Source organism: Amphiura filiformis, chromosome 6 (assembly GCF_039555335.1).
Source record: "Amphiura filiformis chromosome 6, Afil_fr2py, whole genome shotgun sequence".
Classification (NCBI taxonomy): domain Eukaryota; kingdom Metazoa; phylum Echinodermata; class Ophiuroidea; order Amphilepidida; family Amphiuridae; genus Amphiura; species Amphiura filiformis.
The window spans coordinates 59,914,638-59,932,725 of record NC_092633.1 but is presented as its reverse complement, the minus strand read 5'-3'; the positions used below and the strand labels follow the sequence as shown (position 1 = coordinate 59,932,725).

The 18,088-nt window shown below is 35.2% G+C and overlaps 1 protein-coding gene across 6 annotated transcripts in view; it reads right to left on the bottom strand.

Annotated features, from left to right (window-relative positions):
- The window catches only part of LOC140155734 (dual specificity calcium/calmodulin-dependent 3',5'-cyclic nucleotide phosphodiesterase 1A-like), a 399,762-nt gene that overhangs the window by 11,358 nt on the left and 370,316 nt on the right, over positions 1-18,088 (bottom strand). For all 6 annotated transcript variants that reach the window (XM_072178672.1, XM_072178673.1, XM_072178674.1 and 3 more), the window contains 6 exons: positions 15,484-15,624; positions 12,636-12,736; positions 9,773-9,898; positions 7,792-7,893; positions 3,167-3,287; positions 582-663 (listed from right to left, as the gene is read on the bottom strand). In XM_072178672.1, coding sequence (XP_072034773.1) covers positions 582-663; positions 3,167-3,287; positions 7,792-7,893; positions 9,773-9,898; positions 12,636-12,736; positions 15,484-15,624 — 673 coding nt within the window. The remainder of the gene's footprint in view (positions 1-581; positions 664-3,166; positions 3,288-7,791; positions 7,894-9,772; positions 9,899-12,635; positions 12,737-15,483; positions 15,625-18,088) is intronic.

Genomic DNA, 18,088 nt, shown 5'->3' with positions numbered 1-18,088 from the left:
TTTATTGGTGTGGAATGTTACCAATTGCTAGATTGTATGAGTGATGAACAGATGGTACATACAATAACTCTAGTCCTAAGAAGGGGGATTGTACAACCCCCTACGGTTACTAAAACGCTTATGATTATACCCAAATGGCTTTAGCTAATCATAGATCTAACTTTGCGCTCACTTCTTACAGTAAGTCTATGGTAGGATTTTTGCTCTAGGAATATTTTTTATAAAGAATATGCGTTTTATACTTGGCAATTAGGTTAAAATATAGGCATTTCATTTCATGTTGAGCAGGAATTCCGGTAACAATGACATTTCCGTTGGATTTTTAGTCAAAGGTCAAGTTTGGCTTAAACTTTTACGAGTTAATATCTCGGGTCTCTTAATTTCGCTAGGGTGCGTTCATGTAGCGTCATAGCGATATCGCGTGAGAAATGTTTGTACTTATTTTGCTATCAATGGATAGAGAAGACCCATCGCTATACATTTATATTTGACGTTTAACATAGAGAACTTGCTTGAATAGGACGAGAGTTAAATCGTGTATGCGCCACAGTAGTAATCATAGAGCTATAGACAATACCTACCTATTTGTGACTCTGCTATCATAGTTGAATTTCTATCACATAGTGGAGAAAACGGAAGTCCTAGTTCTTTCTCTCTATCACCCTGTATGAAAAAGAATCAAATAATTCTTTCAGATCGAGGAGAACAGAAAACGTATTACTTTGACATAAAGCTATTGTACAAACGAAGCAAACGCGAAATAAATGTAATCTTTCCTGTAGTGTAACAGAAACAAACGTGAAGCACAAGTCGTCTTATAATTATCCCGGTAATCATTGTAATATAATATTGTCACAGACCAGTAATAATATTTAATAATAATAATAATAATAATAATAATGATAATGATAATGATAATGATAATGATAATGATAATAATAATAATAATAATAATAATAATAGATTATTTGACAAATTGACGGTTTATGCAGTTTAAATGTCATTTTATATAATACGTTGACATCAAATATGTAATTAAAAACAAAACAACAGCTGTGGCTTAACAGCTGTTGTCGATTTTTTTTAAAGACTTGTATGTCAATTATCTGATGGCATTTTTAACAAGCATCTCAAATGCTAAATCTATAAATATACATATATGACTTATATAGATTGAAATTGACAGTATATTCATTAGAAGATTAGCACTAATTTGCTTGCAGCATTCGCCTAGTCTATACTGATTGATGTTCATCTTGAATTTTCCCATATATATATAACGACTTCTATTCTAGAAGGTCTAAACTTTGAATTTATAATAATAATAATAATAATAATAATAATAATAATAATAATAATAATAATAATAATAATAATAATAATAATAATAAAATAAACAAAAACAAATAGGCAATCCAGGCCACTATAATTCAAAATTGACCCCATGATCCCCGACTCATTGCTTCTGTCATATCTGATGAACAGTAAATCCAGTATACAACCGTTAAATTCATATCGTCATGTGAGAAAGTAGTAAATGCAATAGCTGCCTTTTGATATTTACAATTTATGGCACTGGTACGGCATCAAGTCTGATGATAGTGGGACTTGACCTGCTTCCAGGAGCAGTTCTAATTCACGGATGGTAAATCTCAAAACACTATGCCTTATGAGATAAATATTTGTTTTATTAGATTCCTCTGTAAAAGCAATTTCAAAAGAAGACGCAGCTACAGCACATACCACTTTCTTGCAGTCATACGGAAATAAGCGCATGTCCAGTAGATCATGTAGATGTGGGAATAAGTAAGTAATGGTAAATCTGACCAGGATTACCCAAAGCCTTGCCCCGCATCTCAATTGCACAGCCAAATTGAAATTGGAGACCAATTTCTTACCAATTTAGTGAAAGTTATACCTTTTCTAATCGTAAAACGGCTTGAAATGCCGATCTGCATGTCGAAAATAGCGCGATATAACCAAAGGTATAGCCTGGAAGCAGTATTTAATGCTAAGGTATTTAATTTAAGGACCTTATATGTGGTTGAAATCGAGTGGATGATTATGCAAATATATTCTACAACAGCATTGTGAATTAGAACGTATTTACAAGGAGATGTTGAAAGTACAAATATATACGCAGTTTAAGCCAACTTTACAGTAAAATAGAGAGAGTAATTTCTGATTAATCATTTTTATTATTGGGATGGTATCTTGCGTCCACAATTATGATCAAGATTAACAGCCTATGTCCAACCGCATTGTTTAGGGTTAGATATATTAAGCAAAAGAAATTGGCTAAGTACAGGGTGTCCTTGAAAGGACTGTATCGTCGGAAACTGATTTTTTTTGGTATTTTAACGCATAAACCAAACATAACTAAATAAATGATGTGGTTGAGGAATATATCAGCTATCACATACTTTTTTAAATTTTGAAATTGACACTCCGATTTTTAAAATAAAAGAATTTTTCGAAACTACCTCATTTTCAGCCAGTTCCACTAAGTCAAATATCTGTCAACGACAATAGACATTTCACTCCGAATGCAGATCATTCATTGATATTTGAATCCGTGGAAAGGATTGAAAATGAGGGAGTTTCGTAAAATTCTGATATTTCACGTACGGTGTGGTCAATTGTCAAAATTCAAAAAGTATGTAATAGCCTATTTATGGCCCAACCACACCAGTAATTTAGTTATGTTTACTTGTGGCGTTAAAATACCCAAAAAATTAAGTATCTGACGATACAGTTCTTTCAGGGACACCCTGTATTTAAAAAAACCGTTGAGGATTACGTAAAATGAATGTTTGTCAACAGATCTTGCAATATCTAAGAAATCGTGTCACCAGTTAATTTTATCAATATGTCATGCAAATGAATACAATTTAGAATAGCACTGGATAGTACTCCAAAGTAGTCGGGTCAAGAATAAAGTTGAAATTATTTTTTTTATCGGACTAATTGTATGTTTCTTTCTAAGCAGCCATACGATTCACATAGTCGTCACAAGTCCACAATCAAAGAGACAATCAAACAAAAGGGATATTGTCTCATTTTTAGATTTGGTTGAATATTGATATTGACGTATACCGCGAGTAATGTTCAAAAATACGCAATTTGCATGCCAGACACTCGTACATGTAGGCTATTATAGTATTACCTGTTTGAAAAACTCGTTCATAAGTAGTCTGGTCCATTTGTTATGTAACCGCCATTCCTTGGCTGGATGGCTAATATCTGCACAATGGATTGCTAGTGCCAATGCTTTGGATTTGTCAACACTGAAAAAGAAGGAGACGATAACTCATTATTGTCAATTGCAATGACCAAACACATATCACATACTTTTTAAATTTTGCCAGATGACAGCACCGTTCTTCAATTATACCAATTTGAAATCATTTTATCATTTAATATTTTTTTTAATCCATTCCATGCATAGAGTCATCCATGAAACGCATTGAAAAAATATAAGAATGATATGGAAATACCACATAACATTCTTATATTTCAAAAACAAAAAATGAAAATTGTTAATATTTAAAAAGTATTATTAAAGCAAAATTAACGCATCATGTGTTCCATCATGTTAATTTGGGCACTAAAATAACTCAAAGTTTCCGTATGATTCCATTCAGAGACACGTACATTATTTTATCTGAGGTGGCTAAATGATATGCAGAAGGTCAATACACGTTTTGCTTAACAAAGGCAAGACAACAGATGTACTTGTAAAGTGCTGTTTCATAAAACTCATGTAACAAAGGATATGATAAAAATAGTCGTTAAACAATTGCATCGTGTGGCAAACACACGATACGGCCTGCTAAAATGTTCTAGTACATGGTTTTATTCAAATTGTATAATATTTGTCGCAATTAAGCGAGTAAATATGAATGACAATTTTCATTATATAAAAAACATGATGACGCCGTCAAAAAGGCCTTCGTGTAAGTAGCCTTGGGTGGACTGAGACAATTACTAATAGTGATCAAGTACACACACAGTCATTGGGGCCTCTTGCATGGTCAGTCTGCTGTGGCCACATACTATCGGTTCAATAACCGCATGTTGAACTCATTTGTTGGAATTGTCTATGTTTGCTGAATCGAATGCGACAACATCCAATTAAATAAGGTTTCTTATTATTAATTGTTTGGAATTCGATGTATATGAGGCTTATATATTGCGACAACTTGTTGGTTTACAACATTTCTGGCTGATTTGTTCACGTTGTAGCTTTCAAAATTAGAGAAAGTTTGGTGGCTGAGTCAGTCAAAATCGTTCTTTTTTTAGATCTATATGCACATTTAGATAACTTGGCTCTTCTTGCAGAATATTTCTATCTGCCTACCTGCCTGCCTTGCTTTTTGTTTATTGGCACTGTCGCATGTAAATTAGACTTCTCCGTAGTCCACTTGCCCATTTTGCATACTCTGGCTATTACATTTAAGCCTAAAACTCTGATCTTTTCAGTCACCGCACTCCCTCTGTTTGTTAGCTTCCCAAGTGGTTCGGGGTTCGCTATCAATAAACTGGTAGATTCCAAAATCAGAATTGTTCAGTATTAAAGTGAGCCATTATAATTGTGCAAGATAATGTTGCATTCAATTACTTTTATTGTCACTAATCATCTGATATTTTAAACTCTTAATAACCATTTTACTATTGAATACTTTAATTTTAATAAACATCAGTATAATTTTGAGTTCTAAGAAATGGGTTCATCATGACTAATAATAACATATTTTTAATAAAATTCGACTATGGCATAGTCTACATGTAAATTATAAAGCACAAGCTGTTTAACATCCACACTTCGTTTTGCCAGGAGGTCCAGCCCTACAGACGTTTTAGCACGTGCGCCTCGCAGTGGCTTCTTTTTTTAAATATAATTTTGTTTGTGGAAAAGGCATAGCATGTTTTGAGAATGCTAGTAACTCATGAAGCGCTCTACACCTAATGAATTATAAATGCGGTTTTTGTGTCCTTGAAAAAGAAAAACCGTAAAATCCAAACATGTTCCAATAATGTTGCGATTGAAAAAATTCACATTTTATGCTTGTTTACTTTTAAGCGCATCACGGCTATTTTTTAAAATATAGATTTGTGAAATGTATGTGGTGTATGGGTGTTAGGAGGAGTGGGGGGTGTGGCGGTGTGGGTGTGGTTGGGTAGGTGTGATATGGCAAACGTGGATATGGTCTTTTCTATTGAGTATTCTTTTGAGTATTCTCATCATCATCATCATGATCATTGAAATCTGCAATTTACACACAATAAGGCGATAATGCTACACGCTAAAAACGATATAAATGAAAAGAATTGTACGAGGGACACTTAATAGAAATCTATTTAAAATAAAGAGAGGGAATTTGGGGGCTTTATAGTAATACATTCTATTCATAGGTAGTTGTTATAGTGTTTACTATTTTAGTATTTTATTTTTAACCGGCAAATGCTTACGTTGATCAGTTTATAAAACCTAGCGTATTTATAATCAAATAATAAACTTACATGAACATTTGAAGCCCTTTTCAGCCGGCGCAGTTCACGAACTCAATTTGATATACAATATTGCTGAGGGTATCTAATCATGTTAATTGTTAATTAAAATGCCTATCAGTTTAAGCGATATAATTTATATATTTTGTCACCAAGTCTGTGCTTCCGATGTCTTGTTCACAATCACTCATAACAACAGTGCTTAGAGAGGTGACTGATCGTAACATCAAGATATGCATTATTTTACTCTATGTAGAGTGTCATCATTACACATGTAGATGATATCTACCAATAAAGCCGCACCACCGCTGGTAACTATCAGCGACAAATCATCCACCAATCACCTGGCTTGTATCTGCTTGCGCTAGAAAGTATGATCTTTATCATTGGTCAAAAATCAATCGTGTATCGCTAACGGCTAAAGTGTGATTTCAACTATGCTGTGTGTAACTAAAGGGAAATTGTGAAAGTTGATGCGTAAGGAATCCAATTAGCGACGAGGCAAAGCCTTGGGCCACGCGCTTGCAAGAACCCACCTTTATCATTACTGTTTTAGCCTTATAGATGCCGCGATGCAGACATCGAAACAATTATTAGCTAATATTTGTATAACAAATACGAGGAAATGATATTGTTCCTTTAAAATATACCCATTGTCAAAATAGTGCACTACTTTCAACACAGAACTTCAGATATATAGCCTCTTAAATGTCTAAGCAGATAGTTCCAATGGCAATTTACATGATTTAGCAACCATAAACTCATATCCCCTGTTCCCTATTGTCGGGGTGTAATTTCATGCAAATATGTATCATACACAAAGACTGATACCATTTTCCATAATTTCCTACAACCTATCACGAAAAATAGTGTATATCTGACAAGAATTTAAAAACGTTTGCTTTCAATAAAAAAGAACACCGGTAAAACCTTAGCCTAGAGGTACATAACCATCATCGTATTTGGGTTATCCGATATTCTAAAGCGATGCATAAAATATAGAGCCATAATATTTATGGATGGTACTTGAAGAAATATGATCTTCATCACTGTGAAAGTCTTACTAGGAATTATGATGATGATAGACAAATCTTGTTCTGAGTACTGATTATGATAATATGACAATATAAGATTGCATGGTGTAAAAAAACACCGCAGAGAACAAATAATTAGCTTGTTTTTAGAGTCACAATTTTGTTCTTTATAGTCTGAGTTACAAAATAACTCTAATTTATTGTAGCCTGCCATAGACAGGCGATTACGTGTTCTCTAAACACACGATATTTTATACGCAAACCTAGGTATAAGTGATAAGATCTTAATGAATTGGAATTTATCTACGTATTTCCCGATAATGTCATGATAAAACAGGGAAAATGCTATAACGAATAAAAAGGTACCTGAAGCGTCTGTACGCCAATGTCAAGTTATATTCTATAACATATATTGGGAGGAATACGAGGATGAAAAAGAAATAACTGGATACATTCGCCGTCGAAATGACGTAACAATCGGATTAGCTACCATAGCAATAGATGAATACAATTTTTGAATAGATCGCCGAGCACTACAAGCAGGTTGCACTCATCACCTGTGTATGTCTGCAATCATAGATTGAATACAATACCACTCTTTTCTGATCAGCATTTCTTTGACATCTATGGTTCAATGCAGAGGTACCACGTGAACGTTGTAGTGTAGGGCGATCTATTCAAAAATTGTATTCATCTATTGCTATGGTGGTTAATCCGAATATTACGTCACTTCGACGCGAATAGATGAGTTGACCTCAATGTTTATCAACAAAGGCAAGGGACTGGTATATCGATATGCTTGAGCGAACTGCATACAACCACTGTACTGTTCAATAGTCTTATTGAGATGTGGCGGGAGATTTAAAAGCACGGGCCTTGAACAAATTATGATGCGTGCGCATACTGCCAGGCAAAGAACTATGAGAATTGTGATGATTCGCACGCATACTGCCAGGCAATGACGTCACAAGTCAACTCATCTATACGAGTATAGTGGAGGAAAAAAGAAGAAGGAAAATAGGTAGCAAAGGGCTATTTCAGTTGACATCCATAAATCTTCTATAAAAGAAATTACCTTAATCTCCCGCACAGAGAGGGTAGATTTCAAATGGAGCCACCCATTCAGGTAAACACATTTGAACTTCACACTCTCTACATGTATCCATGGGGAAGATTAAGATTACATCTTCCATAAGAGGTGTATGGATTTGAACTGGAATAAACCAAAGTAAATTCAATTTCTTACCTGTCTTGCGAGTTGACATTAGATTTGATGTGTTTGATTTGTTGAAAGTGAAACGACATATCTGTAGCTAAAACCATGTCTACTACCAGATTACGCAATTCACTGGAAAGGGAGAGATAGAGGATGTTAATACAATTAAACAATGGAAACAATTTATTGCCAAATTTAATAGGAGGCAGGGGAGGATAGTCTAATGCCACTGTATGTTTTCCGTTTGACATGTTTTGTATTTAGGGATATTGACTCCCACTTCCAGTCTGTCATTGGATGGCCATAAAAATAACCCATAGTACTCTGTGTTCATCTATTTCCACGGACGGCTATCATAAAACACATTTGCTATTACCACTTCACCAAAAGAAAGAACATTTCTGCTTAATAGGTTCCCCATGGTGGATTTGGAAAAGCACGGAGCTTCATTGACAAATAATGTCATCACCAGTTTGATTGGTATAGCATTAAACATGTTAGAGTGTTGCTGTAAGAATAAGCAGAGCTGTACCATTCAACGGGCTGTATATTGATATAAAATTGGATCGGTTGAGCCCATATTTATTGGTCGAGCTATGAGTTTTAAAATATTGGACGAGACGTAGTCGAGTCCAATATTTTACAACTCATAGCGAGACCAATAAATATTGGGCGTAAAGCATCAATTTTATCATTATTATGTTTTGGATCCAATATTATCACAACTTGGATCCATCAAAACATAACAATGTATATTATTGTCCTTTGAAAATACCAATATAGCATTCTACATATTTTTCTGTCTATAGTCTACTTCATTTTAACATCTTAATTTGGTATTCAAACTGTGTAGACTCTCATTCATCTGGGTATGTTGAAATTAAGATTTAATTTAAATCTGGTCAACCAGACATACCTATTTTGACGGACGAACCGACGTTGCGACTGTCTTCAGCTGGGTTGTGATGCAAATGACCGGAAGTGTCCGGTACTCAAGGTCATTTGCATCAAAACCCAGCTGAAGACTGAAGGTTTCAGTCGCAACGTCGGTTCGTCCGTCAAAATAGGTATGTCTGGTTGACCAGATTTAAATTAAATCTTAATTAATTTGGTATTCTTTTCTGACATATCCAAAGTCCAAACTGTAATATTAATCATCATCATCATCAGTCGGCTGCGAAGCAGGCGACTAAAAGCTTTCTCCAACTATTGCGATCTTGGGCAAGCGAAACAATTTTGTTTGGCTGCAGCATCCCTTCAGTATCTCCCAGGAGGTGCTGGACATACTGTAAGTACAGTGTGCGCGGCCGTCCGTTGTTCGTATTTTTTGTAATTAGAGAGATTTTTCTTCTTTTTTTATAATAAAATAAAGGTTCTCCTTAAGACATGAACGCAATTGCATCAGATGGAAGGTTTACACACAACAACCCTGACTAAAAAGATTTCGTAAGACTGACCCAACTCAGACCCATGACCAACTTTCTGTAATAATATCACCGTCCCGGATCACCGTATACAATGCAAAGGAATGATCGTGCTTGAGTAACAATAATAATCCCGTTTGAAGTATTGATTGATCGATATGTCGAAGTCAAAAGTACCTCTTGTCAACGCAATCCTCTTAACTCAAACAGTAGTATTCCACGCGCTAATTATTGGGTCCATTCCGGCTCAGTGAATATATTTGCTCTTCATACGAAAGTTTTCTTGTATAGCAGTGACATACTTGTTAAATCTTAATCAAGATTTTTGACCAATCATCTGCAAGGTAAGGGATTAGAATTATTGCGTCTGACCCAAACCATTCCGTATCTAAAGAGGAACAGAGCCTCCAGGGGCGTAGTATGCGGGTGGACAGGGTGGACGAAGTCCAGAGCCCCCGAGGGCTCAGGAGCCCCGATCATAAAGGAGATGTTAAAAGGGCCCGCACTGATCCATGTGCATGGGCCCGTGAGGCTATTGTTATGCCTCTGACCGCGCTTCATGAGACAAAAGATAAGACAATACTTACTTGAATTCCTCTTTACCCAGATTTTGTAGGATATTTTTGTCTTCTTCTTGGATAATCCTGAAGGCTCTACTTAAATGGTGGTTCTCTAGCACGGACCGGTCATTATATATCATTGCCAATTCAGACCTAAGTAAGAAATAAATTATAATAATTTGAGAGTTATTTTCATATAGAATCAAAATAAATCATTAGTATTGTATTACTAGGTGTCTTTCTGAATATTGAAAAATAGACCGTTTCGTTCTTGAAATATAACATTTTTACAAAGTATGTATTATACACAAAAATGATACTATTTCCCCTAATTTTCTAAAACGTATCACGAAGAATAGTGTATATCTGACAATAATTTAAGTAACCTGGTTGCTTAATAAAAAGAACACCCACTGACGAAGCCCTAGCCTAGAGGTACATAACCATCACAGCATTTGGATTATTCGATTTTCTTATGCATAAAATATAAAGCCATGTGGTACCTAAATTTTAATCTGTTCCACGGATTCAAATGTCTTGGAGTACCATTGTCATGATTGTTCAATATACTATACCTGGCACACCTGGTACACCTGGCACAAAAAGTAGCTACTCAGTGTTATATTTAATAAATAAAAATATATAAATTTGGAGATTTATAGTGCACGATACCAACCCACAGGCCTCTGCACACTTTACAGGTATTTGCAAACCACTGGGGGCCCAATACACACCTTATAAATCATTAAACAACAATCAGAGATGCAGATCAATATAAGCGCCGTCTACTAGTCTATCCAAATATAACCATCGCAACCAGGATCAGCCCGCCGGGTAACATACGGGTATAAACCGAAACAATTGGAGAGCTAGTTCCTTGTCCTGGGGCATTTCAAGCGTAATTATTTTCACGAGACCATTTTCTAACCACACCGGGGCTTGAACTCAGAACCTCTCGCACTGAAGTCTAGATGCACGCACTGAGCTAACTTGACGACTTAGTGCTCGTAATTTGTTAACTAAACCAAACTGTTGACTTCGTCGATAACGGACTTCCTGTCCCGATATCCGCGTCGTTTTCTCTCAATGTTCACAAATGAAGCGTGAAATTAGAGAAGACATATTCCATAACAAAATGTGTATTATTAATTTTCGGATATTTATTTAATTGGACACCTCACGAGCAACACGAGTTATTACTTGTTGTGTCAGGTGCATTATATGCTTAACTCCGAGGAATGAATTAAAATTAAGGTATGATTGCAAATATCAAAATAAAGTTAGAAAGGAGCGGTCACTTGTCATAATTAAAGTAGTACGTAATAGCTATTTTATTTTGCAGCAACATCAACTATTTAGTTTTGTTTGGTTCGGGCACTAAAATACACTAAAATGAAAGTTCCTAATGGTACAGTTCTGCCATGGACACCCTGTATTAAACACTATAACAAAGAGGTGGAGGATATGCTCTCAAACTCGAATTATCTGAAACACTATACTGATTAAAATGCTGTCGATAAAAGATCGACGATCACGATTTGTTTTGCCAATTTACTAATATCCGATAACCCAGTGATTCGGATTATTTTCTACTTTATCCACAGTACTCATCAGTGACCAATTATTTTGTGAAATTCTGTCACAAATACCTGCTTCTTACCATCAACATAAATCTCTCTGTTATCGATCAGATAATTTTTAAAGTTTAAATGTCACATGCGCTGAGATTCTAGGTTTAAATCCACAGTATGTTGTACTAAGACGCCTTAAAACCCAGAGCGTTGAAATCTTATTTAATGTTTGCTGGTTTCATAAATCATTTCACACATAAAATAGAGACCAATGGAATTACGTACTATCAGAATCCTCACTAGTTCCATGTGTGCGATGTTCATTTCATTTCAGATAAAATGATAATAACGTGTACAATCAATCAACATAGTGTCTATGCTTTGGATATCAGAGTAGCGTTGATATTTGGATGCAAAATAATTTGATTAATTTGTTCAGACCGATACCGTCACGATGTTCTTTTAAGAGCCTCTGGACACATGTCCTGTGTCCCTATGACATCATGTGTAATATCGTCTTTGATTGGTGCATGGCAATACAGGGTGTCCATGAAAGAACTGTATCGCTGGAAACTGATTTTTTGTGTGTATTTTAACGCATAAACCAAACATAACTAAATAACTGATGGGGTTGAGGATTATATCACCTATCACTGCTTTTGACAATCCGCTCCGTTTTTGAAATAAAATAATTTTTCGAAACTACCTCATTTTCAGCCCGTTCCACTGAGTCAAATATCTGTCAATGACAATAGACGCCCCATGCGCTGATGGTGCGCAGTCATTAGCATTCCGAATGCAGATCATCGATTGATATTTGAATCCGTGGAAATGTTTAAAAATGAGGGAGTTTCGTAAAATTCTTATATTTCACGAACGGTGTGGTCAATTGTCAAAATTCAAAAAGTATGTTATATCTGCTTTATTTCTCAACCATATCGGTTATTTACTTATGTTTAGTTGTGGCGTTAAAATACACAAACGATTAAGTATCCGACGATACAATTCTTTCAGGGACACCCTGTAATACTAAAACAATGACCGTATGTGCATTCATTTTATCGCAAAGTGAATAACAACAAACCAATGACAGAACAATATAAACAAACTAATAATGAACAAACAAACAAAATATTTTAAGCAATGTAGGTATTTGCTTGTATAAATGAAATAAAACTGAGGATATAAAAATAAAAACTTAAAATTTTTTAAAGAGATAACAAAAGATTAGCTATGTCGTAAAATTCATTAAATGAAGTAATTCAACAGATACAGATATGAAGAGAGTATAATAATTATGTATTGGCCACCCTACTTACTTTGTGTTTACATGGAAGAGATTTGTGGTACCAGTATGTTCAAAATCATGGATGATTGCTGCTAATAGTGAGGCAAATATTTGTAGATCAGTTAACCAATGCTGGAAAAAACAACAGATGTGCGTATACTGTGGTTAATTTAAAAAAAAATAAAGTACATGATACTGACTGCAATTTATTTCACCTAGGTGAACCTATTGTTATAAAAGTACACCTGTTAAATGGTTACATTAATAATTAAGTGTAAATTGAAAACAACTTTATTACGAGTACTTGTTGTTCACATGCAGGATGAAAACATATTGTAACTAAACTGGCCTCAAAAAGAAACTTATAATTTTTCACAAGGTCATATCTTAAAATCCTCTCCATAAAATGAACAAAATTGCACACAGGATTACTTCAATACTCTACTCTAAACACTGGTCAGTAACCAAACAGTTGTCCAACTGACACATCAGCAAAATGCACTGACATGGAGCACCTTCCTGGACCACATTCACAGCCCAACAGATTTCTTTTGCTGGGTTCCAGTTATTCGCCTGTACATGAACAAAAATTACACACAGGATTACTTCAATACTCTACTTTAAACACATGTCAGTAACCAAGCAGTTGTCCAACTGACACAACAGTAAAATATACTGACACGGAACAGCTTCCGAGACCACATTCACACGTCCCACTTCCACGTATTGAAGTAATCCTGTGTGTAATTTTTGTTCATTTTTATAGACAGGATTTTAAGATATGACCTTGTGAAAAATTATAAGTTTCTTTTTGAGGCCAGCTTAGTGAGGCCAAAAAGCAGCACAGAGATTATAATCAGAAATCACACACGACACCAATATCCTGTCAATTTCACACGAAGTACTGAATAGGTAGAAGCAGTGTTCTTTGCTGAAATAAGAAAGATTAGGCTAATAAATGGGATGGAAGCGGTAAAGAAACTTTAGTCCACAAAAGGTTCCGATGCCCTAACAATGGTTCCTAAATAGTTTACTTAGCTTCTCCAAGGTATTAAAAAAAAGTATGGTTGGACAATGATTCATGGATGTGTCGGGTGGAAGAAATGACCAACTAACGTCATTCAATCTGGAAGACTCAGAAGAAATCCCGAGGCTAGCCCATAAGGTACCGAATGACCTTGAATCGCACCAAAATATCTGTTCATTACGTGTTTAAATGACATTTGTGTTCTCTATGGGGTAATTACGTGACCTTATTGTTGCAATTAAGATTCCCGAGTCCTCCTACCCTTACAAGACGTCAGCCATCTTTGACTGATATTTTCGTCCAATCACAACCTCTGTGCAATCTTCTTCTGTAACCATTTTCCTGATACCTTGCAGAAACTGATTAACATATTTGCCGAGCATTCTAAAGGCATCTGGACATTTTGTAGATAAAAGTTTCGTTGTGTCTGCATTGAAACGGTTTCCAGTTTTTCCGCCAATGTAAGCACCGGAATAGGCGCATGACTATGTCACCACAAGTAACATCTTCCATCCCATTCATTAGCCTAATCTTACTTATTTTATGCATATAGCATTTTCCATGCAGTACGTCATGTGAAATCGACAGGATATTGGATCAATGTTCAACTATAGTTTGCGGAATTCGCCTTTTTCAGCAATGTTGCAATATTTTTGTGTAGTGTGGATAAGTGACTAGCAGGTATTGCGAAGATAACTCATAATAGAAATATATAAAAACGATAAACTTAGCGCAATATTAGGCATGAAGATGTTATCGATATATATCGGCGGAAAATCGGCAGCAACTAATGTTGTAAAACATACTGTATTTGATTTAACATTAGGAGACAAAAATCTTTGATCGGGTGAAAAATCTGTAATCCAACACGGATTTTTTCCCGGATTTCTCAACCAGTCAAAGATTTTTCACGGCAAAATGTCTCCTAGTGTAATCAATTACAATGCATCCCAAAATTGTAGATTTAAAACGAGATATTTTCAAATATGCAAGTCACATTGCTAACTAGCATGTATCATGCAAATGAGACCATACACATACGAGGGTCGGTCAGTATGTAATGAAAGTATTTTCATAGCATTTCTCTATGATCACATAAACACTGTACCTTTGGCTTTGAAACAACACGTGGCTTAAATTTGAATAGCAGTATTGTATTTCTATTTAAACAATACAAGATTATATATATAAAGTGAATAGAATTTACAAATCAAGTCGACCTGAAAAGGTTTGACTTCATTATGATTGTATTATGTAAATGATGAGCTACAAACGATTTTATTATCATATTTCTCTGAATACAAAGTGAGGCCTGCTTGCTTCCTTGTTGAATAAGTAATAAATATGCAGAATGTGTATAGCAAATGCATACAGAGCTAGCTAGCTTTTTACTCTTCTCAATCGTTTGACGTATACCCTACTCATGGAGAGTACCTGTAAACGACAGCTCTTAATTCGCACCATTCGATTAGTATCAAAATACTGGCAAATGAAAATATTGAGAATTAACATTATACACTCTTTGATCTTAGATAATGCTAATATCATTTTTATTTAAAACTGGTACAACATTATATGAAGGAACGATTTTGATTTATAGTGACAAAGGGCTATTCCAGTTGAAATCTACACTCCTATGGAAGACATGACCTTAATCTTCAACACAGGGAGTGTTAAATTCCAAAGGGATTACCTGAATGGGTGACTCCATTTGAAATCTGCACGCCTCCTGTGTGGGAGATTAAGGTCATATTTCCATGGGGGTGTATGGATTTCAACTGGAATAGCCCAATCCAGGGAAGGCTATATGCTAAATATCGTCGCGCTGGCTGGCGCGAACGACAGTACTTACTACAAGTCCCATCTTGGCTAGCATATGGTGAACTGTTTGTGTGACGTCAGCTGCATGGAGGAGATTGTGATAGGGGTTGCCATGTTTACTGTAGCCTACTTCCATCGCATCCAGGAAGTTGCTAAGAGCTTGTGAGGGGATCTAGAGGGTGTAAAGAAGAGTATAGTACACGGTAAGCGTGGTTGGAATGTAGAGACGGTGTCACGCACATAAACAGCTATACGAGACTAAAATGAAGAACGGACGTATGATGTAAATCAAGAAATCGAACCGCCGCCATATATTTTGTTTGTAATCAACAATGAAATAAAATCTAAATTTATATCTCCCTAGCCCGAGTTCTATTTATGGATACAAATTATGCAAATGTGTCGTATGTTTTAGATCTAGGGCTGACTTAAAGCATCAAACAGGTTATGCACCATATCTGTAAGGCATATAAAAACATAATGATGTTGCATAAAGATATGATGTATTGATCCCAAATGTTGTAACGGGCTGATAATGAAATGCTTGGGAGGCGTATCGAAGTTAATGTGAAACATATGAATGTTGATAATAATAATCTGTTGTTAGATGAGAATGAAAACAATGTCTGACGACGATACGGATACGCACCGCATCACTTGGCTATTATGTCAACAACCATGCTTTACAGTTTATGAGCAAAAATATATAGACGACCTATTATATAACACACCGCATTCCCTCAACAACACAAAGGTTACTACAATGTGAAGAATGTCAGTGTCGATCGCAAGATAGTTTTTAGCTGTTGATAAATGTGTAATATTTTAATCTTTGCAGGTATTGTTCTTAAAAGTTATATTTACACAAGAAATGAAGGATTGCTTTTCCGCATTCCGTTCATAATTTTACAATCCTAGACCAAGGAGATACGCCGTATTGCAGTCCCAACTTCCTTTTCCTTTTAAGTGCTGAAATGGAACGTAATTCATAAAACACTGCATGACTGTAGGTGCAAAGATACCCATTTTGTCGGTAGAAATTCTTTGTGCACCTTGCACCATCGCCCTTGGTAAGGCCAATCATTAACCTCAAGGCTAGCTCCTGTGACATTTTGTTTTGTATTGCATACAAACTTGGTATAACCTTAATCATAATTATTATATATATATATCTGGATGGGTTGCAATACTCATATCGTTAAAAGTGCTTCAAAAATAGCGGCAAGGCAGATATTTACCATCCATATATTGGAATTAAACATTAGCATTAGGAAACTATTTTTTACCATTCATTCGAGATTAATTAGTATTCAGGCAAATATTTGATGGAAAACATCAAATTTGATCAAAGTCCTGTGTAATATGTGTACTAAGCGTAAAGCTGCAATTACATATTTGCGATTAGCGATTTAAAGGTGGGTAACCTGATTCACAGCTTCATCCCCACTTTACTTTATCAAAATGCAGATTTTGGTATCATATTAAATCTCATATTTTTCTCATTAACATATTGAAATTAGTCGTTCCAATTCGGTATATTTCCGAAGAAATCACCAAAAAACTGTTGAATTAATTTTGACTGTGGTATACCACGTTTGAGACTAATTCAACAGTTTTTTGATCACATCTTCGGAAATACACCGATTGGGAACTCCTTATTTCAATATGTTAATGAGAAAAATAGGATCTCTCATTTGATATCAATTTATTGCATGATCATAATGATTATCATTACTAAAACACTGTAGCCTACCAGTATTACTCTTTATGAATGTCAGTAATTCCATAAGGAATTATTAGTTACATTTACAAGGAACACTTACGTGTTCTTTTTTCATGAATGTTTGAAAAGGATGGTATTTTATGTTATACCTAAGTTTAAAAGAATTTTAAAAAAGACTAATGACATTGCTTGGAGTGTTTCTAGTAGAATATCGGGATATCAGTCGGGGTCACCGTTATGGGATGTATTCGCAACACAGAAAATATTACAAAATCATAAAATGGCTCTACATCTGATTGAATAGGCTAAATGTCATAATATTTAATTAAGAAAAGATACGCTTAATTAAGTCTTAATTTACAAATGTGAAACAGTGTGTTATACAGTCAAATGATGCAAAATATAATGTATTATGTAGCTACCATGTATTATTCATGAGTATATCCGAAATACGATGTGTATCAAAGAAGTCATTTCCGTTTGAGCTTAATCTCAATTTTAAAGTGGTTCCTAAGTTGAAATTATACATCGCTGAGCGACGAGAGATTGGGTTTTCGCCAATGAGGTAGAGCGCTTTGTGTTGTGTTCGGAAAAGGAGGTACCTAATTAGTCAAACACCAATCGCTCCGAGATGGAGTTATATTTCAGCTTTAGCTAAAGGATAGTTAAACAGAAACGTGATTTAGTCGAAATTAAAAAATCGTGTTTGTGAATAATACATCAATTACTTTCTAACACTATAATAATTTGCATGTGTAGTCATCAATGGATAGAGAAGACCTAGGCACCTTGGTAATGAGATCAGGAAATCGCGCGGGAAAAGCAGTGGTCATCATCCATCATTCTGAGGAAGCCTTCAGTCAAGATGGCTGGCGAAATATAATTTTGTTTGGATTTGCCACGCACAAATATT